The following is a 21,342-nucleotide window of genomic DNA, read 5'->3' as shown; positions in this document are numbered from 1 at the left end:
CATTTAGAAAATGGTTGAGCTGCTTTGGGCTGCACAAAAGCAGCTTGGAGGCATTTTCCTGTGCTGATGTGGCACTCCATGCACTGCCAGGATTTTTAGTCATGTGGGCTCATAGAGTGTTCATACTTCAGCTGAAAGATACTAGTACAGCACTGGTCAGCTCCTTCCTTGTTACAAAAATTATGTATTTCCCATTTCAGAGACTGTCAGTGTGTTTCAGTCTTTGAACTCCATCATCTACAAAATGCTCTCATGTCTCCATGAGATAATAGGTGTCACACCATCAAAAATGTACAGCTTGAACCTACATCCTTATGCAAATTTTCTCTTGGGCTTTTTTATCTGATCTAATTGCCTAGCACACATGAGTATCTGAGAAGAAAGCTACAAAAGGGTAAAGGTTTGAAGAGTTTTTACTGTCTTATTTCTGTTTTCATGCCATGAGGTAGGCCATCATTTTCCCTCCCAAGTGCTACCAGAATTTGTCTTACAAATGAGGTAACATTTCCAGCTTCTTGCTTTCAAACATATGGGAGAAACATTTTGTTCTGCACTAAAGGAACACCCTTGCATTGACTTTCCAAAAAAAATTCTTAATGTGAAGAGCAGACACCTCAGAAAACACAGTTCATAGGGAATGATGCTTCCATTTTTTAAATTGTTGTCTTGAAGTGTGTGGATTTTGTAGGACAAAAACATGTTGTGGGCTGCCCTGCCGTGTTCCCATCGGTAGTAAAAAGCTGTAAATACCTTTACAATGAGAGACATTCCAGTCTGACCTCTCTTTCCAGCAGAGCTCTCAGCACTTCCTCATGTACCCTTTTCTTCTGCAGGGATATATTAGGTTACAGAAAACGCTGGGCTTCAATATATTTGACAGGTCATTCTTCTATATAGTTAAAAAAGCTAACTAATAGATAATAAGAACATTAAGTTGGCATTATTTTATTAAAAGTTAATGACTAAAAATCCACAGGCATGTTCTGTTATACTTTAGACTGGTAGGAATTAGGTTAAGGACTGGCACTAAAATGCCATATCTAGAAGTGGCTCAATGTTAACACCCTTCTTACTGTATTTTTGTCAGGTTACACAGTCCCTGCATGGCACCTTGTCCCCAGGCAGCACCGTGCTGTCTGCACCGAGCATTACACAGGCCAAATCTCAAGTGCACGTTTCGGCTTTAAATAAATCAGCAAGTCCTGCAGCAGTCAGTGATAATTTCTGTACTTCTCTTAGTGCTTCTCTAAACGGTTTTAGACAAGTACTAATGCGGCTTTATATGCGTTATTGTGCGCGGTCTAAGTAACTTGTACCAAAGAAATATAATTAAAACATCTGCTCAGATCCTCACCATGCTGCTCCCCACACGCGCTTCACTGGGGTGGCCGTGACGGGCAGAGCTGAGCCCGAGTGGGCAGAAGCCACCACACAGCCCACGGAACCCAGCCCGGAGCCCACCAAGGAGCACCTCACGGAGCCCAGCCCAAAGCCCGCCGCAGCCGCACCTCACGAAGCCCAGCCCGGAGCCCATCATGGAGCCCCTCAGGGAGCCCAGCCCGGGGCCCCCACGGCTGCCCCTCACGGAGCCCACAATGGAGCCCCTCACGAAACCCAGCCCGGAGCCCACAATGGAGCCCCTCACGGAGCCCAGCCCGGAGCCCGCCGCGGCGGCCCCTCAAAAAGCCCAGCCCGGAGTCCCTCACGGAGCCCGCCGAGGCCGCCCAGCACATGGAGGCCCTCACGGAGCCTAGCCCGGAGCCCGCCGAGGCCGCCCAGCACATGGAGGCCCTCACGGAGCCTAGCCCGGAGCCCGCCGAGGCCGCCCAGCATATGGAGGCCCTCACGGAGCCCAGCACGGAGCCCGCCGGGCCGCCCCTCACGGAGCCCAGCACGGAGCCCGCCGGGCCGCCCCTCACGGCCGCCCCGCCCCGCCCCGCCCTGCCCCACCCTCGGTTCCTCCGGCCGCCAGGCGGCGCTGCAGCGTGCGGCGGGTGGAGCGGCCATGGCGCTGTCCGGCGACCTGTGGGCAGAGCTGCCGCCTGAGCGCCGCATCTTCTGCTCTGTCCTGCTCTTCTCGTGGGCCGTCTACCTCTGGGAGGCTTTCCTGGCGCACCGGCAGGTCGGTGGGGCTCTGGCGGGGACGGTGGCTGGCGGGCCGGGGCTGTGCCGGGCCCGGCCCGGCCTCACGTGGAGGATGTCCGGGGCTGGGGCTGGGGCCGAGGCTGGAGCCGGGGTTGGAGCCGAGGCTGGAGCCGGAGCCGGGGGACGCGGGGTCTGTCACCTGCCTGTGGAGGGCTCGGCCCTGTCCCGGGGTGGCCTCCGCTCTGTAGCGGGTGGTGGGAACGCTCAAAGCGGCGAGTGGGGTGAGTGCGGTAGGGTCACGGCGGCTCGGCACCCCCAGCAGCTCGGTTCTCCTGCCCGGGACAGCGGTATGAGGAAAAATGAGGAAATGCATGAGTTTAAATAGCGACAGTTGAACCGGTGAAGGAAAGAGGAAGGAAGCGCTGCACAGGCCGCCGTTCAGCACGGCCCCGAGCAGGTGATGCCTGGCAGCCTCCGAGCGATGGCCGCCCTGGAAGGCACATCCCAGCCCCGCTTCTTATTGCAGAATACAGCATAGAGGACGGAGTGTCCCTTTGTCCGGTCCCGGCTGTTCCCTGCCAGCCACATGTCCCTCCCCAGCCTGCCCACCTGGCAGCTTTAGCAGCAGCCGCACACCGAGGTGTGTGAGCCCTGGGGTCGGACATGCAGCCTGATGCCACGGACAGGACAGAATGTGTTTTGAAGTGACAAAGGGTAGAAGCTTTTCCTTAAAGAATGCGTAAGTATACTGAAACAAGACAGCTGAGGGAAAAGACTTCTAGTTTTAAAAAATTTTCAAGTGAAAAATTCTTTACTGAAAAGGAAATAGCGCCTCGTTTGTGCAGCCGCTCTGTAGCTCTGTGTTCTGGTGAAGTCACAGGGTTTGCACAGGAGGATCGGGGGTTTGGTTTCAAAATGAGCTTAGTTGTTAACTGTGGTGTGGTAAGTAACATCCTGTGGAAAAATCGGCTTGTGTGATCTGTATTTGATCACACATAGATAAGTTATTAAGTCACCAGTTCAGTTCCTGGTTACAACATAATAATTATGCTTCAGTTTTATATTTAGAACTTCATAGAAAACCAGAAGTTAGGAATAATTGTTCCTTTATGTGTTGTTTTCTCTTTTTAACTTTCTGTGGTGGCCCATGGGATCATTTTATGTGTTATTTTTAAATCTTGTCTCCTTTAAAATATTAGGTGTAAACTTTAAGTTTTGTCTTCACTTTTTCAGAGGCGGGTGTATAGAACAACAACACATGTACCCGAGGAGCTGGGACAGATCATGGACTCAGAAACATTTGAAAAATCTCGCCTCTATCAGTTGGACAAAAGTACTTTCAGCTTTTGGTCAGGCCTCTATTCAGAAGTTGAGGGCACTGTAAGTACCTTTCATATGATATTTTTTATGTACTTAAACTATGAAGTACTTTGGTTCTTAGTGAACCCATGCAGCTGCACCATTGGCATTCTGGTGTCGTATGGTGAACACTGACATTTATATTTATATTCTGGTTTTGTTTGTGGCTGTATTTGCTACACAAAAAGAAGTAATTGTTCAGAAACCATGTAATTTCCTTCTGCAGTGCTGAGTCATACTGCACAACTACACTGTTAGCTTACATTTTAATTATGTTCTATAGTAGTTTCCATTGCAAAATAATTAAGCAGCATGAGAATTATTTAAATTGTTAAAATACAGATCTTTCCCTGTTTGGAGGAATCAACTACTTTCATTTTTAGATAAAATTTAAGTAGAAGGTAAAAAGAGAAAAAAAAAAAAGAAAAGGTGTAGTTGAAGTGGCTTTCATTTCTCCATTAAGCTTTTAAAACCACCACACTTGCTTTGGTCCTTTCCATCTTCTCCTGACACTGAAAATGCACCCTAAGTGTTAGGTTGTAAGAGTAAGCCTTTTCAAAAGAAAGAAATAGATACACCCCTGGTGTCATCAATATTGGAAGGCTATTTGCTTGAAAACTGATTTTTATATATAGAGATGCATCACTTGCTAAGAAAGCAAACTTGAAATATTTACAAGTTGGGCTGTTTGAGAAATGCTGCCAGGCCTGGCTGTGAGCTGCAGAGAGCCTCAGTAGCTGTAGCTTGGGCATTTCTTTGATGGTGATGTACCCCATGTTCACTCCCTTCCTTGGCAGCCAGTACATCAGGAGATGTTGGGAGCAGGCACAAGGAGGAGACCACAAATCTTTCTTCAACATGGCTGTAGCAACTCTGAAAGTGAAACTGGGGCTTTTCTCTGGGCAGGGAACTCAGGTGAACCTCTAGGAGAGGAGGGCAGCTCCTCTTTATACAACCACAAATATACACCTTATGTCTAAGCCAGTACAGTGGCAAAGTGTACAGAAAATAGGCTTGGAAATATGCTTGTATATCACTGGAAAAATAATTAATTACCTGCTCTCCACTTTTGTAAGGTATTAATTAATGCCAGATATTCCAGGCTTGTTTTATCACTGTTAAGATCACAGGGGTGGCAAAAAGCTAATTATAAAACTTGTCTTATTCACCCTTAAAAGGTTCTTGTGCTGAAATGTTAGTAGGCTAAGATGGCAGTGTGTTTCACACTGCCTCTGTGGTGTGTGGTTTTGTTTTTAAGATGATTCTCCTCTGTGGAGGAATTCCTTTTCTATGGAAACTGTCTGGTCAGATCTCTGGTCGTGCAGGGTTTGGACCAGAATATGAGGTAAGTAGGCTTTAAATTCCTGTGAAAGTATTTGGTCCCTACTGCAATCATTATTTTTAAATTGGTATTTAGTTAAAAGTGAGATTTAGCTAACCTGTAATAGAGTAAAAATAATAGATATTTTCTGGTGCACACAGTGTCTCTGTGATTCTGAGAACTGGTAACAGTAAATTAGCTTGCTTTTAAATTAGCTTACTAATTAAAACAGCCTTATGTGTTAAAGCAAAGTCTGCTGCTTGAGTCAAATGAGGTGGTGGGCTGGTTTTTGGGAGCTCTTTATTTGGGTGTTTTCTTTTTACTAATCCTGGAATTGTTCTACTTGCACACTAAAAGGGTAAGAAATTTAAGTCTACTGCTTATGTTACCTTTGTGCTGTGGATGAGGCATGTATCCAAATTTGTGCTCCAAATCCTTAGTAAGCTATTACAGTGAACAATAATTAGTCATCATGAACAATTTAATTCTGTGAATTTATCCAGCATCATCTAACTGGTTTCAGTTAAACCACTGGCCTAAAAGCTATTTTTAACACCTGGAATATTTGTTAGAACGGGTCAGTAAATATCAGGTGGTTTTGTTTTGTTTTTTAGATTGTTCAGTCATTGGTATTTCTGCTGCTTGCAACACTCTTCAGTGCACTGACTGGTCTCCCATGGAGTTTGTATAATACATTTGTCATAGAAGAGAAACATGGCTTCAATCAGCAGGTATTGCAGAGATCACTTGTACTGACCACATTGGTTCAGATTGGTTACACAGACTGGTCCTTCATGAATGTGCAACACAAAATAATGGTGTGGGTCAGGCCTTACTGAGGGAGAGGGCATCTGCATGGGCTCGAGTCTGTGTAAATGTAAGGAGCCACTGGGAGAGCTCCTTTTTCACTGACTGATTTTCTTATGACACTGGCATTGTTGTTTTACCATTTGTCTTACCTGAAGGGATCAATTCACTAACCAGAATGACATATTGGTATTTACATTGATGTCACTGATCCAATTTATGCTTTCTTTGCAGACACTGGGATTCTTTTTTAAGGATGCTATCAAGAAGTTTGTTGTGACTCAGTGCATTCTGTTGCCAGTGACATCCCTTCTGCTTTACATTATTAAAATAGGGGGAGACTACTTTTTTATCTATGCCTGGCTCTTCACATTAGTTGTTTCCTTGGTGAGTATGAGAAGATGTTTGGGTTTCTTCCAGACTCCAGCTTACTGGCATGGCTCAGCATGCTGAATGCAGCTGAAAGGAAATGGAGAAAAATCTAAATCTCCTGTGAATTTTAATGTCTACAAACTTTAACAGAGTGTCTTGCTCTCAATGTACTTGTTCAGGAATAATAGCTCATATTAGTTATCTACATTAATGTCATATATATATATATAAAATCTATTTAATACTCGAGTGTCTTCATTAATTGAAAGAGAAGCACTGATAAAGCTTTAGAATAGGTACTGGAAATACAGCACTACGTGGTGATCTGTTTTCCTTTCTCCTGATAGAGGTGAGAACCAGAACATATGCAGCTGAAGCCACATTCCTCTCTCTCTCTTTCCTATCAAGAACTAGTGTTTTATTTTTGCTCTGCCTGTGCCTCCCCGTTTAGCTGTCCACATAGATTTTATTCTGAAGTTCTACAGATACTTTAGAACCTGATATAACAAGGGTTGGTCTATCTTTTATACTACAAAAGCTAGAAAATAAAACATCTTGGCAGAGCTGCAAACTGCTGTATTGAAAGAACATTTTCCTGGCTCACTCTTCTCTGAGTCCCCTCCACCCCTGAGGTTAAGTGCATGCTTAGACAAGTTGGTGTTGCCACCTCAGTGCAGCTTTATAGGGTTTCAGGCCTTGATGTGTTTGAGCAGCCTTTGACATGCAAAATCATCCTAAGAGGTGTTAGATTCACCCTTTAGAGTCTGGTTTTGGGAAAAATTCCAGTTCCATAACTCTATAGTCAGAGTTAGAGTTGCATTCTCCTACTAGTCTGTCATGCCTGCTGATACCAAGGCATGACACAAAGATCTGAGATAAAACCTGAAAATTAGGCCCCACATGCTCTATGGTCTGAAACAGTAGTCTGGGCTGAAAAGCTGATTTTTCTACTCCATGAAATACCCTCCTACACCTTCTGCAAAATATCTGCAGAGGTTTAAGCCCTTAAAAATTACAGTAACAAAACTTATTTTAGTGATGTTTGGTATTGATGCCCTCACTTGCTGTGACTTTGCAAAAGTCAGTTTTTCTGGTTCTCAATTTCATTGGACTTTTTCAGCAGTGCACACACTGTCAAAAGTCCAGGAGCTTGTTTTCAGTGAAGTAAAATGATAATTTTGAATTTAATGTTGATGTCCATTTGCCTCTCATGTCCTGTTCCTTTTTTGCTAAACTTATAAAACAAATAAATAAAAATAATATTGTGGTGATCCACACAGAGTGTGAGGAAAGGGAGTTCAGCTTTCCTTTCCATCACATTATTCTAGTTCTGGCTTTCTCAGCTGGGCTGCAGCTGATGCCAGTTTGAGGAGATGCAGGTGCACTGTAGTGATGTTTTTAGGTCAAGGCTATTAGTCATTGTGGAGCCAGAGGCATCAGGCAGGCAATTCCCTGAGCCCTGCAGACAGCTGGGAGACAAAGAAAACAGAGGACATAAAATTTCTTGCCTCTTTTTAGACAGTTGTTTTGCAAGTTAGCAGTCCCACTGTTTCTATCTCTTGGTTCCTTCATCTCTTCAGCTGAGTATGAAGCACTTCGGAGTTTTCTAGGATTGGTGAGGTGTGTGGAAGTGACAGCCTTTCACTGATGAGTCCCTGCTCCCAGAGGCTTTGTCTTCTGCCCTGTTCACAGCAGTTCTGCTCAGGTGTGTAGGTGGTTTGTGCACAGTTTGCTGAAATGTGGTTTGTGCACAGTTTGCTGAAATGTGGGCTGGCCACCAAAGCAGCTCACAGAGAGCCTGCCCATAGATCCCACTTCATACAGGACTCTGCTTTGTCAAGTTTTTTTTCTGAAGTTGTGCCCTCTTTTTGAACTGTTTGCTCCACCTTTAGTACTGAACAGGTTTGCATGCCCTGTTCTTACTGTCTGCATGTGTTGCAGGTGCTGGTTACAATCTATGCAGACTACATTGCACCTTTGTTTGATAAATTCATTCCGCTGCCAGAGGGAGAGCTCAAGCAGCAAATTGAAACTATGGCAAAGAGCATTGACTTCCCACTAACTAAGGTGTATGTTGTTGAAGGTGAGGTTTTGTTGTTTCTTTAAATAAAAAGGCTTTGTAGTTTTAAATTTGTGGGGTTTTAGCATTGATTGTGGATGCTGTAGTAGGGCAGTTGATTGCATTGCTCAGATACTGCAGTACTTGCCAATGTCTGTAGCATTTTCCTGAAGCTCAGTGCACAACCTGAACTCATCTTCTGTTTGGGAGCATTTTCCTAGGTCTGTGGAATGGAAATGCACAGCTCAGTCAGGAGTGGAAGCACAAAAATAGTCAAGGTTATAATTTTAGAACTGTAAAACAAAAGGAATATCTGTTTCCATTCACCTTTGCTGGCACATTTGAAAGAATTCTACATAATTTGGCACAGGTTCTTTGCCTGGAGCAGTGTCAATTCAGAATGCTTTTTCCACTCTAAATCTGAAATTGTAATAGGATTAGCTTTTCTTTTTGGACATTAGATGTTCATGACCGCTCTTATGGTTTTGTTGCTTTTAGTGATTGCATGCTACATTTCCCTATTGGAGTCATCATTACTTAGATTTTAGAATATGCTTCAGCTTCCAAACAGATCTGCTTGAGTTTGTCTACAGTTCATTTGGGGACTTGGAGAATTCCTCTGGAAAAATCTGATCTGTCATACTGTGCAGGCTTCAGTGCATGGGATTATTCAGATCATGATGTTTAAATTTTCCCCATCAGGTTCTAAGCGTTCTTCCCACAGCAATGCTTATTTCTATGGATTCTTCAAGAACAAGAGGATAGTGCTCTTTGACACACTCCTGGAAGACTATTCTGCTTTGAACAAAGAACCAGCAGAAGGAGAGGATGGTGAGAGTGAAGAAACAAAGTCTAAAACCAAAGTGAGTTGTCTTGTGTTGTTTATATTAACTTCTTGGTGAGATATTCCTAGTGTATTTTAAAGGTCTGAAGTAAGTTGCTAAAACACATACCCTAATGTTTCAACACCAAAGTATGCCTGGTTTGCTGTTTGGAATTTCTGGGGCTGTGTGAGTTGTGCAGATAGCACCAAAGACTCTAAAAATCCACTTGGGCTTTAGCAAAACATTCATTCTCTGCATGTAAAAACTAGGTCTGAATAAGGGACCTGTTCAGGGTTTTAGCTCATCTTCTCTTGAGACTGCCATACCACAGGTTCCCTTTGAGGAAATACTTTTAATTCTTTGTGTGTCATTTGTCACTTTTACTGGGTGCTGAGGTTTTGGTGCAGGAGGACAGACAGATGGCACATGTGTATCCTCCCATGCTCTGCTCAAGAACAGGATGGTGGCCTGGCACTGACCTCTCCTTTGATGTGCAGCTGCACATCCTGAGTCTGCTGGAGGAGCTGTTGTGGCCTCAGAAGAGTATGGAAATGACTAAAGCTAGTAGAATACTTTCTGAATAGCCTGAAGGAGTTATTCTGAGAAAAACAAATGGCCTTGTGCAGCCTAAGGTTAGGCCAATGTCTGGATCTGTTCCTTGACACCATGTCAGTGATGTCCAGGTATTTATTTGCAAGGAATGTCCTGATGAAGGCAGGAATGATGCATCTGACTCCATGTTCTCAGAAGGCTGATTTATTACTTTACAATACTATATTATATTCAAGAATACTATACTAAACTACACTAAAGAATACAGAAAGGATACTTACAAAATTTTTAAAAGATAATGAAAACTTGTGACTCTTTCCAGAGTCCTGACACGGCTTGGCCCTGATTGGCCAAAGAGTGAAAACAACTCCCAGCAGAATCCAATGGAACAATCACCTGTGGGTAAACAATCTCCAAACACATTCCACGTGAGCACAACACAGGAGAAGCAAATGAGATCAGAATTGGTTTTTTTTTCTCTGAGGCTTCTCAGCTTCCCAGGAGAAAAATCCTGGGTGAAGGAATTTTTTCAGAGAATGTGACTGTCACATCCAGGGTTCTGTTTGGCAAACACTGCAGAAGTGGATGATGAGAGGAGGGCATGTTGAGCTCACCTGATCTAGTGATGAGAGTGTGTTCCATTTCAACAGGTTCTTCAGCCTTTGCTTCTGACTTGCTAACGGAGCTTTGAAGGTGCAGATGTCCTTCCTAATTAAAGCTTTAAGATGTGTCATAGGGCTTTCTGAAGAGGACAGCTCCTTTTAAAAGGAGCAGCACTGCCTTGGGAGGAAGGCTACACGTTGGGTGTTGAAGGAAAGTAGGAACAGGGCTTTGCTCTCAATTCCCCTCTGAAAGTCTGAATTCCTGTTTGCAGTGTCAAGCTTTGCTTGAGTAAAGAAACAGGATGAGAAGGGATAGGAGAGTTTGGAAGGCAAATCTTCCAGTGTTCTTTCAGGTTTGCATCAGCATGTCTGCATACATAGAAATAAGAGAACAGCACCTCGTAGTAGAAATCCTCTTAACCTTAAAAAGTTTTATTTCTGTAAGGATCTTCATTAAAAAGGCTCAGCAAGAAATTATATGTGTGTTTCTGGTATTAGAAGGGAATGGCCTGATCTAGGGACACTTAGGTGATCAAGAAAAAACAAATTAGTAAGAAATTAATTTGGTTGTGTTCAGACATGCCTGATAATATTTCTGCTTTGTTATTCCCTCAGAATAAGAAACAAGGATGTAAAAATGAAGAAGTTCTGGCTGTACTCGGTCATGAATTGGGTCACTGGAAACTAGGTCATACTGTCAAAAATATAATCATCAGCCAGGTAAATTATTTTAAACTGGATTTTTTTTTTTCTTGGAGCATCTGTAATTACAGCTGTTTCCAAATGCCCTTTTCCAGATTTGTTAGTGTACATTCACCTGATACACTGTGTGACAGGAAATTGCTCTGGATCACAGCCATCCTTCTTTTCTCTTCTGTGTGTTTCAATAACAAACAATATTCTGGTACCTTCTATTTTACTCTAAAAAGACCAAAAAACCACTTGGACAGCTAATCACCCCCTCTAGAAAACTTGGTAAGGCATGGCCCTGCCTCTGGCTCTGAAAAGCCAGGCAGGCACAGTGTTTGTACAGGACACTGCACAGCTTGGATGGAGGCACAGATTGTTTCCAGGACCAGAAGTGCAAGAAAACACAGACACATTTTGTTTGGCTTTAAACTTTTCAGAACCTGTACTTAATTCCAGGGAGATGAGTTCTATCCTGTACTCCCTTCTCTCTTCTCTTCTTGCTTTTTCATCTCCCTTCATTATTTGTTTTTTGCGCCCTGGCAGAAAACAGTGCTTCTTGTACTGTTACATTTTCAGAAAGCAGGTGAAGACCAACTGTTTGTTCCTCTCTGTGCATTAATAAATTCAAAATAATCTACTTGGTTTTTTTTTTACAGTGGCATCCATGTGCAAATCTATAATGTGATGTTATGTAATGACTTACCTTAATCAAGAATGTTTTTTCTTTTCTCCAGATGAATTCCTTCCTTTGCTTCTTCCTGTTTGCTGTGCTAATTGGTCAGAAAGAACTCTTTGCTGCATTTGGTTTCTATGACACCCAGCCTACCCTGATAGGCTTGATGATTATTTTCCAGTTCATTTTTTCACCTTACAATGAGGTAAATTGTTTTCAAGACATAAACTCTGAAGTATCATCCTATTTAAATAATGATTCTGTTTTGTCAGGGGAAGTTTGAATTTCTAGGGGCTGTGTTGGGTGTCTCATTTTGATAATCAGGCTTAGTGCAGCATGTTGGGCAGCACTCCCAGTTTCAGGTGTGGCTTGGATAAAGCTTAGTGAGATCAGCCTGCAGCCACAGCAATGTGTGGGGTAAGGGAAGCTAGATTTGGTGGTATTTACTGGCACTGATGGAATGTGCAGATAGCTGAATTTTAGAATAATTGTTAAATAATTTTTAAATAATTGTTAAATAATTTAAAAATAATTTTTAAATAATTTTAAATAATTTTAGAATAATTTTAAAATCATTTTAAAATCATTTTAAAATCATTTTAAAATCATTTTAAAATCATTTAAAAAAATTTGCTGGCACTGAAGGAATTTGCAGCTAGCTGAATTTTAAAGTAATTTTAAAGTAATTTTAAAGTAATTTTTAAAATAATTTTTAATAATTTACTGGCACTGAAGGAATTTGCAGCTAGTTGAATTTTAAATAATTTTTAAATCATTTTTAAATAATTTACTGGCACTGAAGGAATTTGCAGCTAGCTGAATTTTAAAGTAATTTTAAAGTAATTTTTAAAATAATTTTTAATAATTTACTGGCACTGAAGGAATTTGCAGATAGCATAATTTTTAAATAATTTTAAAATAATTTTTAAATCATTTAAAAATCATTTTTAAATCATTTTTAAATCATTTTCAAATATTTTTAGTAATTTACTGTCACTGAAGGAATCTGCAGATAGCTGAATTTTAAAATAATTTTCATGCATTTCTCTCCACAGGTTCTCTCATTTTGTTTGACAGTATTAAGCCGACGATTTGAGTTTCAAGCAGATGCATTTGCCAAGGAGCTTGGGAAGGCCAAGGACTTATATTCTGCTTTGATCAAGCTAAACAAAGATAATTTAGGATTCCCTGTTTCTGACTGGATCTTTTCAATGTGGCATTACTCCCACCCACCCCTTTTAGAAAGACTTCAGGCCTTGAAAGATGCAAAGCAAGAGTGACAGCAGTGATTGCTGCTCCAGAGACAGTGCTTCCATCTCAGAAGCAAAGTTCAGAGCTGCTTTTTAATTTTTTTTTTTAATGGATAATGCAAATTAAGCACGCTGTTAACAGCACCACACATCTGAGTATCCTGAAACAGGTATTAAATTATAAATGACTTCTTTTTAACAAAAACAAAACTGTGGAATTTAATTTAGAAAAAGTGCTGGGTGATGACCTTCCCCCCCACCCACCACACTGATTTTTATTTCCATATCACAGTATAGACTTTTAAAGGGAGGAAAACAAGTGTAGACTTCAAAGCACCTTTTTCTTCAGTTTGTGTATGCCTTGAACATTGCTTTTGATCCTTTTTCTATTCTCAGCATTCTGTGAACCTTCCCAGTCTCACCCTCTTCACAGTGAAGAGGCTTTGGGTGATTTGATTTCCTGTATAATGATACTTGTGCTTGCCAGTGTGTTTGAAAAAGCTGAATTCAGCTGCAGGCTTTTCTCCTGCATTCCTGTCTGTCAGAATGACAAATGCTACTTAATAAAACCTTCTTTCTCTGAAGTGTGGGAAGAAGGATGAATTATAGCTGAGGATATGTACCATGTCTTCCTTGAAAATGAGAATTATTATTTAGTAGCATTACAGTAGGATTAGGCTGCTCCTATTGCCCCAGGGCTGCTGGGGGTATGGAAGGGAGAAGAGAATATTACAGAGAATCAGAATGGGACCCACAGGTTTGAGAAAATTGCTAATTCTCTCTTGTTCTCCCTTTTTCCATATCTGAGTTCCTCCATTTCTGCTTTACTTTGCCTAGATTTCTTGTGTGTATGGGAGTGTCCAGTTGCTCAGCCAGTGTATTAAAGCCACACTTTGATTCTGAGGGGGCTTATCCTCCATTCCATTGAGGGTTTTTCATTAATAGGAATCCAGCTGAAATAGTAGCTGAACTTTTTCTTCATCATTGTTCTTATATATAAAAATTCCTAGATATAAAAAGCCCAGGAAACAGTTTGCCCACATCAGTTAAAGAAGAAAAAAGTGGGTAAACCTGGAAATGGCATTGATTATCTCAGACTTTTCTGATGAAAAATAGGATTATATTTACTTTTGAAGTAAAAATAAAAGTAAGATATAAGTTTGCATGTGCATACAAATGTTTTAACCAGCGTGAATATACAAACTCCATATAAAAATCAGATTTTCTATCTGTAGGAAAATAAAAAGTTCTGCTCAGCTCTGTACAAAGAGAGGAGTCATCAAAGCAAATTGTCATTGTTTCACATGTCAGAATATCCTCATATATTTTATTGTCAGCTTACATTTGTTTTTCTGATCATAGGGAAAAATGCCTTATAAGATGATGGGCACAATGATGTCTTGGGTGAAACAAGATGTTGCTTAAAGCCCTTTGTATGCCTTATTCTAATTGTGTTTATACCCCAGCAAATATGGAGCTTAGCTATAGATGCAGATTTAGGAGACAGTTTTACAAATCTGGAGAGCCTATATTTGTCATGTGAACTGTATTTAATAAAAGGCCCTCAAAAGCATTAACTTGAATCTGTCAATTCAGAAGAATAAATAAGTGTGTCAAGTTTTGAATGAGCTGATGGCTGGTTTAAAGCTATGGAAAACGTGAAGTGTGCTCTGAGAAAATAATTTGTGTAAAAATTGTATGAAGACCAGAGATGTTTCCCCCACAGAGATGTTGGAGCCCCTCTGCTCTGGCTGGGAGAGCTGCAGGTGTTCACCTGGAGGAGGCTCCAGGGAGACCTTAGAGGCCGTTCCAGGACATAAAGGGGCTGCAAGAGAAGGACTTTGGTCTAGAGCCTATAGTGACAGACAGGGAGGGATGGCTTTAAGCTGAAGGTAGATTTAGATCGGATGTTAGGAAGAAATCCTTTACTGAGGGTGAACTGGCACAGGTGGCCCAGGGCTTGGAGCAGCCTGGCCTAGTGGATCATGCTCTAAAATGATCTTTAAGGTCCCTTCCAATCGAAACCATTCTGTGATGAAATAGGCATAAATGTCTGTTTTACAAAGCGTTTCAAGGGCCTCCATTTGTACTCACAGGACTGGTACGGCCACAGGGCTCCTTGCTCTGGGTCCCGGGGCAGGTGCGCAGGCTGGGGATCGGCGGCAAGGCCGTGTGTGCTGCTCGGTGTGCGATGGCCGGGAGCGATGTGCGAGCCCTGTGCCCCTTCAGGCTCCGCGGGAGCGATGTGCGAGCCCTGTGCCGCTTTAGGCTCCGGGGGAGCGATGAGCCAGCCCTATGCCCGTTCAGTGCCAGCCCCGTGCCCCTCAAGGCTCCCCGGGCCCCCCTCAGGCCGGAGCGGAGGCGGCTCCGCGGGCGGGGCGCGGCTGCCAGGCCGACCCCTGAGCTGCAGGGGGCGCTGTGGCGCAGGGCCCGCCCGCGGGGCTGCAGCGCCCCCTGCTGCCGGCGGGCCCGGATGTGACGTGGGGCCGGGGCCGCAGCCCCGCGCGGCTCCTTTGTGCGGCGGGGGCGATGCTGGCGGGCGGCAAGAAGGGCGCGGAGGCGGCGGCGGGCGGCGAGGCCGGGCCGGAGGCGCCGGTGCCCCCGCCCGCCGCCGCCGGGGCGCTGGGCTCCTCTTCGGATAGCGGCGGGGCTTCGGAGCGCACGCCCCGCAAGAAGGAGCCGCCGCGGGCCTCGCCGCCGGGCGGTGTGTCCGAGCCCTCGGCCGTCGGGGCCGCCCCTGCGCCCGGCGCCGAAACCACCGGCATCGCCGAGACCCCCGAGGGCCGCAGGACCAGCCGCCGCAAGCGAGCCAAAGTAGGTGTGGGGCGGCCCGGTTGTGGGCCCCGCCGGCGCCTCGTGCGGGACGTGCTCGGGCCGGCAGGGGCGTCCCGGGCCCGGCCCCGCTCGGCCGGTCCTTTCCCGGGGCGTCCCGGTCCGGTCCCGCTCCCCTGGCCCTTCCTCGGGGCGTCCTGGCCCTGCCGGGGGGTTCGGCACGGAACCGGGCCCTGCCGGAGCGGGCGGGTGGCGTGCTCGGGACCGAGGGCTCCGGTGTTGTGAGTGTAAAAGACACGCGGGCGTGCAGGGAGCCACACTGGCTTAAGATTAAGATCCGGATCCCCTGTTGTAGCTCATTTTCGTGGGCTTGTGGCCTGTCATAAAGGAGAGTTTCCTGCAGCTGTTTAGGAACTTTCTGCGGTTTCTGAGCGGATACCGAGCAGTAAAAACACCCCAAATCCATGGCAGTGCATTGGGGCGCTCGGGAGTTTGTATTTTATCAGGAAATTCTTCTGTTGCTGTATGTATGGATGCAGCCGCTCCAGGCTCGTGTGCACAGGGTGATGCTGGTTGTGCAGGGCTGTGAGGGTGATGGCCGTGCTCAGTCCATTGTTCCTCACCTTCCCTCCCCTGGTGTTGGAGAGCTGAGTCAAGGCTGTGTAAGGGTGAAATTTAACAATGAAATGTAACAGCTGTGGAAGGGCTCCAGTAGTTTGTGTGTGTAGTATGTAATTCTCATCTGTTGTTCTGAATATATAAGAACATTACATTTTTTTTTGGTGAAAACTTGTTTCAGAAGATAGATCTTGAATGTGCCCGGGGTCAGGGTGTTTGATATGGAAGCTGAAAGTACTTTTTGGAACTGTTTTGTCCTGTGGCTCTTCAGAGCCATTGTGTGATGTAATGACTGAACTACTCCTTCAAACACAGCAGCTGTTGGGTTGGTCAGTCTCGTGCATCTTTTAAATCAAAATAAGGTGAGTGCAGACTGAATATAAGGAAGGCATTTTTTACACTGAGGGTGTTGAGGTTGCTCAGAGGAGCTGTGGCTGCCTCATCCCTGGAAGTGTTCATGGAAATGTCGGACAGGGCTTGGAGCACCCTGGTCTAGTGAAAGGTGTCCCTGCCCATGGCAGGGTGGAATGAGATAGGTTTGAATGTCCCTTCCAGTCCACACCATTCTGTGATCTTCACAGGCAGCATTCCTTGTTTATAGTGCTCTGGTAACAAGTAGGAATCAGTGCTCTGTGTGGGTTGTGTGTTGGTGGTTTATTTGCACTGACAGTGCCCATCTGCAAGGGTTGTTTGTCTCTTGTGGCACCATCTGTCCCCTTGAGCTCTCCAGCATGAGGTCACCTTCCCATGAGTGTTTGTGGTGTGAACTTAGCTGGGAGAGGGTATCTAGATTAAAAATAAATGTAGGGAAGAGTTTAGGGTTTTTTATTGAACTTGATTGTTGTTCAGAAGTTGTAGAAGCTCAAAGGGGATGGGAGACTTCACAGGGCCCGTGGGCAGAAGTAGCTGTGTGCCTTCATTACCCTGGTGATGTATGGATGGGCTGAGTGGTCACTGTTATTGCTTCAGAGTGGGAGTTCACAGGAGGTCCTGGAGGTGCAAAAAACCTGAAATATGCTGGACATTGTGGAATGTAAATATTTAAAATATAGCAGATAATGGATTATATTAGTATCTTGAAGAATCCAGGGTTTCCTGTACACATGCTTCCCAAAGCTACTTTGAATTGTGCCCATTATTGCTCTTTTTAGTGGCTCAACTTAGACTATGAAAGATTTTTTTTTTTTTTTTTGGTGAGAAATCCAGAGTTGTTTTTGTCCTGACCTGTTGGATGTTGGGGGATCACAAGCTGCCTTTTTTTTTTTTATTATTTTTTCCCATGGCTGCATATAGAGAAGTGCTTTTTTCCTTTACAATCAGTAGTGAAATTCACTAGCAATATACAAATCTTTCTTATTTTGGATTAAAGCTTGGTTGACTAAGCAGTGTGAGATGCAGCCCTCCCAGGCTAGTTCTTGGGGTTCCTCCAAGTTCAAGTGAGTCTTTTTGGCTGGTAATTTTATCTAATTTTACTGGGGAGCAGTAACAGAACAATACATATGGCAATGAAGATTGGGGGGATGAGGGGAAGGGGAGTTTCTTGTGTTGAGCCACAAGTGTGACCATTCTGGAGAGGAAGAGCTGTGAGCCTTTGTACCAGGACAAGATTCCCAGTAAGCAGGAGACCATACAGGGCACAGAGGGATTTCTGCAGGAAATCTTGTGTGTGCTTCTGGTCATCTGTGCTTAGCAGATGAAATTCAAGTTTGAACACATGGAGTGGACACAGAGGCTGATTTTCATCCCTTGGCAGGGGTGTGAAGGAGGGGAAGAAATCCAGAGAGGTTAAATGATAATATAACACACATAAACTGGGCTTGATGAAAGCTCCTACTACAGGGTGATGAAGGAGGCAAAAACATTTGGAACTTGTTAAGCTTTGTTGCATTTTACAACATGTTATCTGCAATAAGAGTCTGCATAAGGTAACTCAGGCCTTTTCTTTAAACTGGAAGCAATTTTGTTGCATACAGCATTAATGTTACATTAATGTTAATATGTTAATTAATGTTAAATTAATGTTACAGTAATGTTAATACTTGCAGAATTAATTAAGGCATCTTCAGTGTGTTCATGTTCTGTTGTGCTTTTCACAGGTCGAGTATAGAGAGATGGATGAGAGCCTTGCAAACCTGTCAGAAGATGAGTATTACTCTGAAGAAGAGAGAAATGCTAAAGCTGAGAAAGAGAAGAAGCTACCCCCACCACCTCCACCAGCTCCTGCAGAAGAAGAGAATGAAAGTGAGCCAGAGGAGCCGTCTGGTGAGTACACAGAGACCTTCTCTGAAACCATTTACCTGATTTGTTAACAGAAATTAGGTAGGGCTGGGTGTGGCATCATGAATCCCATGTCTGGTTTCAATCTGGTTTTGAATAATTGTTCTACTGTGTTTTATTTGCTGGCCCCATATGTGGAAGGAGGGGAGAAATGCAGAACAGGCTGATAAAGATAGGAATATGCATTAATGTAATTCCAAATGAAGCCAAACCTCTTGTGCTAGATTCTCATGATCCTTTAGACTTGTCTTTGGAAGTTTATTGACCAGAATAGCCTCTCTGGCTCTGCTGCCACACCTGCTTGGGTATGAACATTCATTTATTCCTCAGAGAGAAAAGACCTTGGGTTTAGGGGGGGTTTGTTATGCAGAAGAACAGATTTAAACTACTGTGATTCCTGTGGCTTTAAACTATGACTCTAGTCTTAAATTCTGGTTAGATACTGTTTGCTTAAATTTCAGTATTAAATTTCAGTATTAAATTTCAGTATTCAGTGCTTTCCTTATTAGCTTAGAGAGAGCTTCCCTTTACATTGAGCTGTTTTTTGGTCAGTCTTGCAGGAGAGGCAGCTTTTGAAATTTGTGGCAGTGGCAGTATCCTATTCTTTACCTCCATTGTGTTTTTAGCTGCCACCACGAGCGAGGTCTGTTGGTATCACTCAGCTGCTGGAAGGTGATGCTTTTGCAAAGTTCAGAGTCAAGAGATTTCATGAGATAATGTGTATAGTTGGTGTTAGACAAGAGCTGAAATTGAAATTGAAAAGATTTAACCTGAAAGTTGAATCTTTTCAGGTTCATTACTGATATGAGTCACTGTTAGCCTTCAGTTACCTTAATTTTCTTTTTGGCTGGCAGGTTTGAGAACATTGGACTGATATTGGCTTGGGGATACCAACCTTCAGTCACAGGAAAAATATGAAAAGCTGTGGGTGTGTTTTATCTCTTATAATTTGCCATTGTAACCTCTCCTTGTTGCAGCTGGTGGCTCCTGCCTTGATACAGGAGTCCTGTAGCTCATATGCTTGACTGAAATACCTGCAGTGATAAAAATCCTGCCACCCCAATGTAGCAAAAATGGAATTTTAATAGGTATACTTAAGCAAATATTTTAAACTTACTATTTAATTTAGCTTAGATATTGTATTTAATCCTTGAGACCTAATATTAATATACTTTTTATTTCTCTCAGATTCCATTTTGTGCCTTTAAGAATGATTATTGAAATGAATTTGAGGCATAATCAGTGAGGTACAGTGGAACAGGTTTTGTCCCAAGAAGGAAGGAACATGGAAGATGAGCAGTGATGATGATGCTGTTCTATACACACAGCAGCCTGTTGGGCAGTAATTTTACAAACACTGTATTTAGCCATCCAAGTGCAATCAATTTTCAAACAGGCTGCATCTAGCTGCCTAGAAATGAGTAGATTTAAGGTCATCATATCATTTTTCTATTCCTAGAAATTCTGTGAATATGCATGAAGCAATAACATAGAAAGAAGACAAATTTCAAGCTGTCATTCCACAGCTAGTCTTGCTGTAATTTTAAAGGTTTCTGAGGCTATCTATGTTTCTGGATCTCTCTATTTTTGTCTTTATTAATGTAGGTGTCAAGAACATCAGGCCATCTTATGCTGGCTGTTAAAAGTGCATTGAAACTTCTAATTCAGCCACACTTTAGAAGGAGGAGGCAGCATGGAGTCTGCTGTGTATAAAAGCAGTGCTCATAATTGAGGTTTTCTCTCTCTGTCACTTTGAAGGAAAAATTGAAGTGTTCAATAAGAAATACTGAATTGGACAGTAATACTAGTGGAGGATTGCATACTGAAAATCTAGGGAAATTTTAGTTAGCATGGGTATTTTAATTTATTCTCATTGCAGACCTTAAAACATTTCTGTGTTTAAAGCCTGTAAAATGCAGGTAATGGTGTAGAAGCATGAAGTCACATTACAGCTTTTGAGCTGAAAAGCCTGATTGTGCAGCTTAAAAATGTCCTGGTGCTACTGTCTGGTATTTCATTAGCCTGTCCCCTCAGACAGCTTACAGGGAAGGGGAATATTAAATGTCACACTACAGGTGACAGCACAGTGCTGATCTTCCTTGAGTAGGTTCCATTCATGTGTTCAGCTGTGGGGAATTCCAGGTGTTCTGGTTGTTACAGGGTGGATTTGCAAGATATGCTGCATGCTATTGCAGAGCAGTTTTAAAAGGTGTGACCCTATTTCATGATAGAGAGAATTTTCTTAGGGTATCTCTCCTTTTTTACTTGAGGAATATTGTCTGATAGCAAAAAGCTTCCAAACTCCCTTTCAGTGCTGACTGATGACATTTGTGTTCTTGTTTGCCAGTATCCCTTTTGGAATCAAGGAGCTCACTTCTGTTTTTTCTTTTTTTTTGTTTTTCCTCACCAAATTGGATTTTCATTTTTAGAACTACAGAAGATTTTTAGTAGCTCCTGGCCTTTTAGTGTTGTCAGTATTCTTACTTTGTGGTATTTTTAGGTGCTGTTTTCCGAGGAACTGAATATGATCAAGATTAAGATCAAGGGAATGGTCAAACTTAGTGGTGCTTTGTCTCTTTATTTTATCTGACTTGTCTGTTTTCCTAAATACATTCAATACTCTGTGATACTCATGTCCAGCTATTGTTAATTTTGAGACAGTGGATAATTATTTGAAGTAGATTCCCTTCTGGACTCTCTTCCTCATTGCTCCTCAGCTCATGATCTGTTTTTCTGTTGCCTTGAGATTTGGAGCAGATTCTGCTCTCACACATGTTCTGTTGAGCTGCAGGAGTTTGGTGTTAGCAGGGATCCGTGCTTTGCTTGCTGTTGGTTCCTTTTCAATCTTTATTCGAGGGAAGGAGAGGCAATCTTCACTAGCAGGCCTTGTTTCCACACTTCTCTGCTCAGACTGAGCAGCATTTTTAGAATTGTACCCAAGCAATCAGTAATAGTGATGAGAAGAGGAAGATTCTGATTTCTTTCTGTAAGTAAGCTGAGAGCAATTTTTCCCCTCTGCTCATTGTCAGTGTTAATTCAGGGATTGTGAATGCCAGAGACTGAAGTCAGAGTCTGTTTAAT

General features: G+C 43.2%; 2 protein-coding genes across 2 annotated transcripts in view; both read left to right on the top strand.

Annotated features, from left to right (window-relative positions):
• Positions 1–1,986: 1,986 nt before the first annotated feature.
• Positions 1,987–14,177, top strand: ZMPSTE24 (zinc metallopeptidase STE24). The gene is made up of 10 exons (XM_054292564.1): positions 1,987–2,122; positions 3,319–3,465; positions 4,703–4,789; positions 5,380–5,496; positions 5,807–5,959; positions 7,886–8,027; positions 8,706–8,866; positions 10,597–10,701; positions 11,406–11,549; positions 12,400–14,177. Exons 1-10 carry the CDS (start codon positions 2,006–2,008, stop codon positions 12,622–12,624), a joined length of 1,398 nt encoding a protein of 465 aa, XP_054148539.1. The 5' UTR covers positions 1,987–2,005; the 3' UTR covers positions 12,625–14,177.
• Positions 14,178–15,108: 931 nt separating this feature from the next.
• The window catches only part of KDM1A (lysine demethylase 1A), a 28,286-nt gene continuing 22,052 nt past the window's right edge, over positions 15,109–21,342 (top strand). The window contains exons 1-2 of the mRNA XM_054292543.1: positions 15,109–15,408; positions 18,081–18,246. Coding sequence (XP_054148518.1) covers positions 15,124–15,408; positions 18,081–18,246 — 451 coding nt within the window. The 5' untranslated portion in view covers positions 15,109–15,123. The remainder of the gene's footprint in view (positions 15,409–18,080; positions 18,247–21,342) is intronic.

The sequence above is a fragment of the Melozone crissalis genome, unplaced genomic scaffold (genome assembly GCF_028551555.1).
Source record: "Melozone crissalis strain CALT ecotype California unplaced genomic scaffold, PUWL_Pcris_2 ptg000111l_1, whole genome shotgun sequence".
Lineage (NCBI taxonomy): Eukaryota > Metazoa > Chordata > Aves > Passeriformes > Passerellidae > Melozone > Melozone crissalis.
This window is presented reverse-complemented; position numbering and strand designations above follow the sequence as displayed.

Bases quoted from the DNA above. Each gene is read 5' to 3' on its own strand.
- ZMPSTE24 (XM_054292564.1), top strand. From the start codon at position 2,006: ATGGCGCTGTCCGGCGACCTGTGGGCAGAGCTGCCGCCTGAGCGCCGC. The intron at 5,497-5,806 runs GTATTGCAGAGA...CTTTCTTTGCAG, and splicing joins AACATGGCTTCAATCAGCAG to ACACTGGGATTCTTTTTTAA. The intron at 5,960-7,885 runs GTGAGTATGAGA...CATGTGTTGCAG, and splicing joins TCACATTAGTTGTTTCCTTG to GTGCTGGTTACAATCTATGC.